This window comes from Glossina fuscipes, unplaced genomic scaffold (genome assembly GCF_014805625.2).
Source record: "Glossina fuscipes isolate IAEA_lab_2018 unplaced genomic scaffold, Yale_Gfus_2 127, whole genome shotgun sequence".
Classification (NCBI taxonomy): Eukaryota; Metazoa; Arthropoda; class Insecta; order Diptera; family Glossinidae; genus Glossina; species Glossina fuscipes.
The window spans coordinates 32,527-43,765 of record NW_023998470.1 but is presented as its reverse complement, the minus strand read 5'-3'; the positions used below and the strand labels follow the sequence as shown (position 1 = coordinate 43,765).

At 33.3% G+C, this 11,239-nt stretch overlaps 2 protein-coding genes across 5 annotated transcripts; one reads left to right on the top strand and one right to left on the bottom strand.

Annotated features, from left to right (window-relative positions):
• The first annotated feature begins 764 nt into the window (after positions 1-764).
• Positions 765-2,572, top strand: LOC119640753 (cilia- and flagella-associated protein 36). Its single transcript, XM_038038971.1, has 5 exons — positions 765-867; positions 957-1,162; positions 1,226-1,392; positions 2,040-2,199; positions 2,261-2,572. The coding sequence occupies exons 1-5, from the start codon at positions 765-767 to the stop codon at positions 2,570-2,572; spliced, it is 948 nt and encodes a 315-aa protein (XP_037894899.1).
• A 219-nt stretch (positions 2,573-2,791) lies between these two features.
• LOC119640747 (leucine-rich repeat-containing protein 40) lies at positions 2,792-10,392 on the bottom strand. 4 transcript variants are annotated; one of them, XM_038038961.1, is made up of 11 exons: positions 10,209-10,392; positions 9,528-9,922; positions 5,965-6,152; positions 5,686-5,889; positions 5,397-5,520; positions 5,131-5,300; positions 4,511-4,920; positions 4,296-4,439; positions 3,418-3,606; positions 3,137-3,328; positions 2,795-3,065 (listed from the first exon to the last, which is right to left on the bottom strand). In XM_038038961.1, the coding sequence occupies exons 2-11, from the start codon at positions 9,757-9,759 to the stop codon at positions 2,960-2,962; spliced, it is 1,959 nt and encodes a 652-aa protein (XP_037894889.1). In that variant the 5' UTR covers positions 9,760-9,922; positions 10,209-10,392; the 3' UTR covers positions 2,795-2,959. The 4 variants fall into 4 exon arrangements, with proteins under 4 accessions (XP_037894892.1, XP_037894889.1, XP_037894890.1 ...); XM_038038964.1 differs by lacking the exons at positions 9,528-9,922; positions 10,209-10,392 and adding an exon at positions 6,251-6,416 and having other exon boundaries at positions 2,792-3,065; XM_038038962.1 differs by lacking the exon at positions 10,209-10,392 and having other exon boundaries at positions 9,528-9,969.
• Positions 10,393-11,239: the final 847 nt, after the last annotated feature.

Here is an 11,239-nt window from a genome sequence, read left to right as displayed (position 1 = left end):
AAGTTACAAACGTTTAAATTATCTTTTTTTCACTTTTCTGAGATTTTATGCTTAATTGTACTCGTAATGTAAACAAGGCAGAATGCTTAAGGTGTTTTGTACATTCCTCAAATGATAGATACCTCCACCTGGTGGACTAATTTTTTTTTAATAATAAGAGCGATTAAGGTATCGAATAAAATAACTTGAAGAGTGGAATGTGAAAAGGCAAGTGGTGGGTATGCGAGATTCGACCCCAGTCGAATATAATTTTCTTACCTCCTAGGATATCCTGATAAATTTATCCTAGCAAATCCTTTAGCAATCCCTCCACATATTCAAGCAGAATGATATGCTTATGCAAGTCTTAATAGATTATGCGAATTTTATTATAATCGCCTTAGTTTTATATATTGCTATTTTATCATTTAACAAACTTGTGAAAAATTCAATTTTATCCTATTAGCTAATTAAGAATTTGTTCTATAAGTAAGGTTGTTATTTTGCTAACTTGAAATCTTAACTCGACCTCTTGTTGACCTCTGAGTTTGCACATTTTATTTATATCACATTTCATGGTCACACATGTCTAATTTACATATCTTAACGAAGAAGAAGTTTTGCTTTTGAAAACCATGACAACGACATGTGACCAAAACTATTCCGCTTAAGTAATAAAATCGAACAGAAAGTTCATGTAATAAGTACTAGACGAAAATGCGTTTTATTAGTATTGAGTAGTATTGAGGAAGTGAATTGCACATCGATCCGATTATTTTACAATCATGGCTAGCGACGATTCATGGGTTTTCGATTCTTTGGTATGTTTTTTACACGGACCTGTTTGGAATGCGCCTTTACAAACGTTCGTCGAAGAGAAGTCCTTACGTAAGTTCCCTAAATTCTAATAGAATAATTGTTGAATAATTTTATTATTATTTAAATTAACTGATATATGCTACCTGTACATAACCCAGTATTTGATCCCAATTTGCAACCGGATTTTACTAATCCCGATATACAGCAAATACATGATGATTATAAAAATTTAGTGGATTATATGTTGGGCAGTTTTATGGAGGAAATGCAAATAACACCGGAACAATTTGAAATGGCTTGTTTTGAAGGTAAAGATCAACATGTCGAGAATCCTTTTAATTTCCATCAAGGTCTGTTTCAACAGGTATTACAAATTTGATATGTCAAACTTATTCGAAATTTTCTAAACAATATATTTTTATGTAAGATTTGGGCTGCTAATGATATCAAAATTTTCATACGCATGATGACACAACGAAATGTTGAACTGCAATTGCAGGCACTTGATTTAATTGAGAAAAATCAATTGGCCCTACTACGGGAAAGTGAGAGCAGTGATATTAGTAGTCTCAGCGACCTTGGACATTCACAGAGGTTAACTTTTTACAATAGATAAAATAAAACACTACATCCACTAAAGTTTATCAACCATTTACAAGTCATTGAATGTTCGATATTTAATGCATGCTGCGATTTCATACATTCACTAAGTCATGTTAAGCCATTAGTGTTTAAAGCTTCGAAGCTTTTGTTTGATTTTTTGATTTCTCTCGAATTTTTTTCGTTTTTTGATGCATAAGTCAAAATCGAGATGGATCCACTTCTTTTCCGAATCGAATTAAGAGCATCTGTCCGTCATATTATTGCCCGTGCATTTTCGTGTTCAACTTATAGGATTTTTTCCGATCAAATTCGATGGTGATGCGGAGAGGATTTCTTATGCTACAAATTGAACTTATTTCAAGTTAAAAAGCCAAATTTAATTCGTCTACTCTTCCATCTATAATTACTGAGCAACGGCTTGCCTCAAACTAGACGTCATACGCTTATTCCTGCATAATGTGTTATGCAGATATTTTAAAATTCTGTAAATTCAATGATAAAAATCTTGGTATTGCACTGTGACCTTGAGACATTTGAATCAAGTGGTGGATGTCTGAAGATTTAGACTAAGCCCAATGGCAATTTTTCCTTGTTTCTACATATTTAGCTTCAAATTTCTTTCGCAAAATCTTTTCTAGCGATAAATTAACTGATGTTGAAGACTTTATAGCTAAGTCGGTAGACAAAGAAATGGAAAGTCCCGAGGCTGCTTTAACCCCCGAGTCCATCGAAGACAATGAACAAAATGCCTTGAACGATAAATTCCAACGTTTAAATTTGTTTTTCGATAAAAACCCGGTACTTAGGAGCAATATTTTGTGAAGATTTATTGAAAATGTGTAGTTTCCTCTTTAAAAAGGTGAGTCCGGACGAGCTGCTTACACGTCAAGAGTATTTAAAGCAACAGCGTGATAAAATCGTGGAAATTAAAAAGCGAACACGAGCCAAACAGTTGCGCGAAACTGCTAATTGTAATGGAACTATCAAAGTAAAACCTACAAGTAGCGTTGGAAGACCATCTTCTGCTCAGATGGCTCAAAAGCTGTTCGAAAGTGTTTCAAAGTCTAACACAGTTTTGGAACAACCGGAAGAATGCGAAACCAATAACGCATTACAGTTACGTAAAACTCTGGCGAAACGCTTGAAAGCAGAAGTCGTTGAACAAAACTAATTATTATTATTATTTTTTTTTTTTTTAGTTCCCAAATTTCATTTTATTTAATTCAATACAGTTTCTTTGATTAATTGTTAATTGAATTATTAAAATCAGAAAAAATAAACTTTATAAAAATATATGTCTTCTCAATGGCAAACAAAGCTATCAATGATCAGTGTATGTTGTTGATTAATGTGACTAGTACTTGTTGTTCTTCTTTGTTGTTGTTTTTTTTTTTTTTTCTCAAATTTAAAGCAAATTGAAAGAAAATTTTCTTTTAAATGTATTTTTACGGTGCTAGAGGATGATTAGATTTTATATGGGCTCGCTCGCTGCGCGTGCGCCTTTAACTTCAATATTAATTCAATTTATGCTATATAGCTTCGCACGCCTTTTTCCCCATTAGGTCGGAATACGGTCACGCAAATATGACATTATTGCTTCGGTGCCTTTCTCCAAGGTCTGATGCCGTGGTAATTTAAATGGATTACCAATTATGTCCAAAGTGCTAAATAAGAAAAACAAAGTTGTTTATAAATTTGTTCTTACATCATTCGTTCGTTGATTGAAAACGCTTACGTTATATTTATTAGATTTCCTAATATCGGCGGAACTTGTTCGATATCATTGTTGCGTAAATCGAGTGTGGCCAAACGTTGCAAAGAACCCAAACCATTTATTGTAGCATCAATGCCTTTAATTCGATTATCTCGCGCTAACAATATTTCTAAACTTTTCAGTTCGAATATACAACTGGGCAGATACTCAAAACTATTATGTAAATATTGAATACCAGCATTTATTTATTCATAAGAAAATTTAAACGAAAAAGGCTGCAAGTAAACACAACCATCACTTACCGATTGTTTGAGATGTTTAATTCACGCATGGTAACTAAAACTCCAAATTCTTGTGGTAAAGTGCTGAGATTGTTGCAAGAGAAGTTGATCAAAGTTATGCGTGTAAACTGCGATATAAACGGAGGCACATAACTTATTAAATTATTGGCAAATATTATTTCTGTGGCCACATCTTTCATGGCGAGCAGACTGCAATGATAATTTGGTAAATTGTCAGTAAAATCGTTCCATTCATGTAAAATAGAAAAAAAGCTCTCTAAAACTTCAAATTAAAAACCAAGTAATTCATTATAATTTCAACGAAATCAAGTCCCTTTCACGATTGATGCTTGACGAGACAAAGTCTACATTTTATTATTGTTCACTAATGTTTCTAATGTTCGGTATGAGGCTCGCTCAAGCAGCACTTGCAGAATTTTTTATTCTGAGATTTTCTTTATGCTCGCTTTCAATAGCAAGTACTGTGCATTTTTCCTAAAAGAACTATAAAGAAAAAGAGGAACCTGTAGCCCAATGAAGTGTCTCTATTTATATGTTCCTATTCTGTACTTTTGAAACAATCGCGAAGGGTTGAAGGTTTCAATCGTAGTTTTGCTTTCAAATGAGGCGCCTTTCCTTTATAGAAAAGGTATGTGGATAATGGGCAGCTTCAAATTTTTATGGACTCAGTTTAAAAAAAATGAATCCTTTACGGACTAGAAATCGAGTGATAACAAAGTTTTATAAACTGAATAATCAATTGTCAATAACTGACACCGGCTTTCCTATTGCATTCAATTGTCGTTAAAGCAAAAACAGCGAGAACAAGCTTTCTACGATCAACTGCTTTAGTTACTCCAAAGTTAACAATCAATATTGATCAGTATTGCGGTACGTACCCTAAGGGCAGAGTCGTTAAGCGATTACGTGAGAAATCCACGAGATTTACATTCTCGTCGGCAGCGGCTTCGAAAACTTCACCCGGAACATCGTTTAATTGTTGCATAGTAACTGCTAGGCAACGAGTTTTACGCATTTTATATCTAAAAATTAAAAAAAAAAAAACGTATTATTATTGAATTGAAAGAAAAAATAAAATAATATCTCATCGAACCTATCCGGAAAGATGGAATCTTCGTCTACCGGCTGACGTCGTGGGCTATTCAAACCGTCTCCGCCCATAGCGCGATTATCGAAATTTTGTAAAAGCGAAGAATTTGAACTTTTACTTGAGATTTCAGCGCTCTCCGCGCGATCACGTAACGTTTTCAATATACGAACAGTCCCGCACTGGAGAATGTGACGTTGTATACTTTTAATGGGATTCCCTTCAACTTGCAAACTAGTCAAGTGAGGTAACGTGGACAGCGAGTAAGGTAAATTTGTTATCGAATTATTAGATAAATCTAAACGTATAAGACTTTGCAAATGACCAATTTCATCGGGCAGTTCAGCAATTTTGTTATCACGTAAGTCCAATATTTTCAAATGTGGCGACGAGGAGCATAGACGCTTCGGAAGTCTCTAAAAGAGGGGAATACAAAACAAAATATAAATTTACTTGAATGACAATTATATTTTATATTTAACAATTGATTGAAAAAACAAAGGCAACTGTGTCTAAAAAATGGAAAAAAAATATGAAGAAAAAAAAAAAGCGAAAAAACAAGCATAAGGCAAAAACAAAATTAAGGAATGGCAAAAAAAGATAAGCATAACGCAACAACAACAAACCTCTATGAAATTATTAGATACATGTAACTCTTGGAGATCGCAGCCTTCGAAATGGGGCAGGACCGTTATGTCATTGTGCTGAGCATATAAACATTGAAGTTTGCGCAAACTGCCCATATCCTCAGGCAATGACAACAAGTCGTTGTTCATTAAATCCAATTTCTGTAAAGCTTTTCAAATGTAAAATAACTTTTCCGGTTAGGATCTCAACAAAAAAAAAAAAACAAAAAACAAAAAAAAAGTTACGTAAATTTAATTGAACTTACAACGCATATCGACCACGTCATTGGGTAGTTCTCTTATTTTGTTATGGGCCAATGAAAGCGTTGTTAAACGCACCAGAAAACCAACGCCACGAGGTAACGATTTTAATTGATTATTCGATACATCCTGTTGTATGATGGATGGATTGGATGTTATAGTTAAGTGAGATTGATAGGAATGATTATGGCATGATTTATGAGTCGATATTATTAGAAGATTAGTACGTTTTTGATTTAAATTTGTTAGAATTAGATGGATGAGCAACTTTATGACTTTTACTGCTTTTCTTACCAAAACCTCTAGCATATGCAAATCGCTGATATCCGGATGAAGTTCCACGAATTCATTGTGCGATAAATTCAAATAACGTAAGTTAGGTAATCTGAAAAGCTCATGTGGTAGCTCACACAATTTATTATGACTTAAATTCAATCGTAAGAGTCTTTCTAATTGAGCGATTTCCCTAGGTAAGGAAGTTAAAGCGTTGTCATGAAGCTGTGATAACGACGGAAGAAAAAATATATAAAAAATATTTTTAAAAGTTTTTTTTTTTTTTTTTTTTGGTTTTACCATTAACGCATTCAAAGTGTTAAGTTTTTCAATTTTCGGCGAAAGGTGAGTTAATTGATTTGAGCTTAAATCTAAATTACGTATTGGTACTTGGTTCCACCAGGCATCTTCCTCTTTAGCCACTAATCCATCTAGTGTGACCTCTACACTCTCGTCCGGCTCATTGATTTCATAAACTTTTTCTGGCACTGAAAAATAATTAATAATATAATTATATCAATTAATTAATAAGAAGTAAATATTCGCGTTTTGTTTTCATTTTATATTTAAAAGAAAAAATTCATACAATTCTTTGCTTGTTTCTCAGACTCCTCCGCCAAGTCCACCTCATTCTTGCTACTACTTGTCTCTTCACTTTCTTCCAATTCACTAGCTGAGGTAGCCATACGATATTCCCTTATATGATAATAACGTCGACGCGGGTAAGGACCACACATACAAAACGATGTGAGTTCCTTTGTCTTTGACTTATTTGAAGCAATTTTGCTAAGGATCGATTATTTCAAATAAAAGATAGTAATAATGGGATTGCTTGATCGATCAATTGTTTACGGAAAACTGTAGCATTTTTCCGAAAAATTTCGCATTTTGTTAGCTTATCTGCCAAGTCAACCATTAAATTAAATTCTCCTGTATATGGTTCTTTATGAAAGTAATTTTTTTTTTTGTTATTGCTTTTTATTCTACAAGGTTAGATAATGTTAATAAGATGATTATTTGGAAAAAAAATATTATGATAGGTTCACTGTCAAGTTCGTTTGCGTACATGTTTGCTTATGGGTGTATACGTAACGTAATGCATGCCTACATACATGAAATGAATTTTCTCCGCGTATATCACGTGACTAAACATGTTTCATCCAAAATTGTTCACATTTTCTATTCTATTCTGACGCAATACCGAACTGTTCGTGTGCCAAAGGCGCAGTCTCCCGATTGCAATTCTCAAAAATGAACTCAATTTCATGAAGTTTGGTCATTGTCCGGGTTCTTTCAGCAGGAAAATGAAATTTCGTTGGAGAAACAATCGATCGACCAAAATTGAAATGAGTTCAAATGTTATAGTCGACTTACGTCTAGCCCTTAAACATCCTACACAAAACCGTAACTAATTTTTGAGATGTATTCATAAAAATTATCCGGCCCTATTCCTTTTTAAAACTGTTGGTCCTTTATTCAAAGCATACGTCAAAATGTTTTGTCTGCAAATTGAACACAAAAATCCTTGAACATACACGATCGTAAGGACATTTAGCTTTAAATCGATTCGTAATAATAAAGAGCGTAACTTTCTCAAGCCGTTCTGAAGCAAACAAATATGTGGTGTGTGGCATAAAAAATATTTTTGTTTCATAATTTTTTCCTATATGGTATTCGAGATTCGTCTCGAAGTGAATCAAATCTTCACACTTGCTTTCGACATGTGCAATACGTATAACAAACAATAACACTTGGATAAACTACGACGAGGTATTGCTACGTTAAACTTTTATTAAACGTGACGTTGTAATTGAACAACCAATTATGGCTGTAATTACATCCTCATCTCTTTAAGCTTTGTGTAAAACTAAATAAATGGTAACTTAAGCTTTTCGTGAAATACTTTTGAAGAATTTTTACCTTCAAGAGTGTAAGAGTAATTGTCGGTGTACACAGATTTGTATGCGTCTTACTTACATAGAAATATCTACAAAATTTCATGCTTGTCGGTCTTTCTTAGCTTGAAAGCATAGCCAAGAAGTCTTGTAATCTTTTTTACATCCGTGTATAATTGGGGAGACAGGGCGAGAGAGATAGGGAAAAACTTTCGATTGCATTTTGAGAGATGTATGCTCGATCGCTAATTATTAGTCTTCACCGATCGAGTATTCATTTTAACGTTGGCCACATCTCAATCAACGAAAAAGAAAGTAAGAAGCCTTGACTTTAACCAACGACCACTTGAGTAACAATTACAAATCTAAATTGGTTAATTAAAAGAGCGCTGATGTTGACTAATTAGACGCATCTTCTTTTGTTCAATAGCGCATTTATTATACATAAGTTTATAGCCGGCCTCGATTCGAGCGCAAGTCGAGTTAGAAAGAAAAAAACGAGAGTTTACGCGAGTTGGATTTCCTACAGTTTACGTAAGTAAATATCATCTATTCTTCAAGATGAGAGGTGTTCTTTCAGAAGATTATCACCCCGAGCAAACTTTGTGTTCTCTTATACAAGACATTTTTATATTTTTATTTCCATTTTAATTAGTTTTTTTTAATATTTAACCCACTTATCTGATATAAAATCAATATCTGCTGCTTTTCATTTTACTATCGAAAAGCTCCACTGTATCTCGTTATTGTTGTAATTTTCCTTTGTCGTTTGAGTGAGATTTTACGGTATCTATATTACTGTATATCTGCTTAAAGTTGTACTATTTTTAGACAATTCATTTAATGGAGTACATAGAAATCACATGTGTTCAATATTGTACGTAAGTGATCGCAAGTATACGAGTAAGGTGACCAGAAGTTCTTGGCGGGCAAGAAGTATACACAGGAACTGCGACCTTTTGGCCGGAGGAAAATTTGATTTCTTCTTCTTTTTTCAGTGATGCGACTTGTACGTTTGGAAATTTCCGAAAACTTATAATCTTGACTAATTACTTTTCAGAGCTTCCCTTTTCCGCTTCTCCTCTTTCAAATATTAATGATCTTTTCTCTTTATGTCTTAATATTTTCTCTGTTTATAGTCTCCAGGCTTCTCCTTCCTGCTGTAAAGAAGAGGCATGTCTGCACTGGCGTTTAAAACAATACACTTAATCGCCATATTATAGATAGAACTCAATGTTGAGTTGTGTAAACCTCCAACACACGACTCTTTCTTTATAAAGCCGATACCGGAATTGTACTAATTTTTTTTAATACTGATTTTAAAAAAAATTCTAAATTGTGGGTGACGTCCCTCACGTAAAATTACATGCCGAAGGAGATTATATATATGGCAGGATGTAGAACAGCTCGGGGTGCGTTCTTCAAACTGATGACATGTATACAAGTGCAAGAACATAACCATGTAAAAGCGGCGATATATCGAAACAAATCCAACAGCCTCGAAATCAATTTAAAAAAAAGTTATTTCCAAATTTATTTATTAAGAATTATTGATGTGAGTGCGTATGGAAACAAAGTTTCGACCGTGCATTTATTCCCTAAGGGATTTTGCACGTGTATCTGTTGAACGTAAATGTCTCTGGAGGCTTTGTTGGATAGAAAATGAAATACTCATCCATTAATGCCAAACCAGTCAGATTTACAATGAAATGTGCATTCATCCCTGACAATCTCCGATCGTCTGACCTTTTTTTGATCAAAAGTGTTTGACGTTGACACTTTGATGACTTTGATGATGATAAGAATATTATTTGACGGTAAGCACACTATAGATATAGATATTACATCAACATTTTTCTCTTGCACTACGCGTATATATGATAGTTACTGATTGTAAAATATTAGCCAGTTTTAAGGAGAATTATTGATTTATCAACACATACACTTATTTTTTTAAGAAATACTTACCAGTAGCTAAAGCACGGCTGGACAAATTTAATTCGCCCCTCAGACGGGCTAATTTCAATAATTTTTCCGTTAATATTGTATTATCTTCCGAGGGTTCCCGTTTACGAAATATTGGATTCAAATTACGCAACGTAGGTCGTTCAGTACGACGGGGAGGAGCCCGTGAACGGCGACAAAACGATTCAGCCGAAGTTTGCGGTTTTGAACTCGCTGCAGACATTTTGCGTTGCATTTTGACTATTTGCGTATATTCGTTTACATATGTTATCCCACTCAAACAGTAGCAAGGTATTTGATGATAATAAATTAAAGGATTGTGGAAAAAATGATTACCAAAGCCGGCGAAACAATAGTAAGTCTTGTAATATTGCCAATCAGCGCAGTTGTCACTACGACTATAGTTGTATTTGCAATGAGAAAATATATAGAAAAAATTACTGTTATTAATAATAGAGCAACAAATAAAAATTACGCTAGAAGTAAAGAAAAAAATAAAGAAAGAGTGTATTTTGTAATTGTTACGAAAAATTGCTTCACTTAATTCGTGTTAAATAGCTATGGTATGCATGCACAATAAACTTATGAATGCATTTCCATTCTCTTCTTACAATGTTTCGGTTTATTTGTATTTATTATATATATGTATTATGCATTATGCATACAAACATTACATTAACTTACTTTACTCTTATTCGCGCAGCACACTGAATAATTTGTATTATTTTAATGTCTTCAACACTTAAAGCGATTCATTCAATTTAATTGTTATTTTAACTCTCTTTTTTTCTTTGTTTTCTTTTTTATTATTTTGAATTAAGTTAAATTTTTTTGATTAGCTGATTTCGTATACTGATTGTACTATATTTTCTTGAGAAGAATCGGAATCGCTCATGTTTACTTTATTAAAAACAGAGAGAGAGAGTGAGAGAGATAGAGAAAATAATCGAGAGTGAATTTTAAATAACATATGAGAATATTATGAGTTTACGAACACTTAGCAACTCTAGCTGTAGAAAGAGCTTTTAAATTAATATGAGAACCGTTATATCAACCCGTTTATAGGAAATTAATTGTAAACGTATATGTATGTATAGAAAACAAAATAAATTATAAAATAATGAAGAAGAAAAAAACTTATACTCGAGTGCATATTAAAAAATTTCATAGTATTTTTTAATTTTTCTTAACTTTTTTAATTTTGGGAAAAGGTCGTTCTTTCTCGACTATTTATTCGCTACATCATTTGCTGTAGAGAGTATATTAAGTTTGTCCGGACGTATGTAATACCACAACAATTAATAGAGACCCACCATTTATTATGCATTTTATTGTATACAGGGCGTCCCAGAAAATGTATATGCAGACTGCCTGTCCCGTTTCCCTTTCAAATTTATCCCTGCTCCGTGTAAATTAGAAAGAATAACGTGTTGAAGTCTGAAAACATATTTTTGGGACTGTATATTAAGTTTGTCTGTCCCAAAAACTAGAGAAATTGTGTCGGATTGGTCCACTTTTTCAACAACTCTCCATACAACGCTTTATTGTGGAAAAATTTTAATTCTCAAAATTTCTCGATAAAATTTCCTATATAATTATATTTGGGGATTCTAAATTCCTACGATAAATTTGGTTCGGCTGCGGCTGTCAGATAACCTCGTGTTCTTATCAAAATCTTTATATGGTAAAAGGGCTAATTTGGCACATGGCTCATG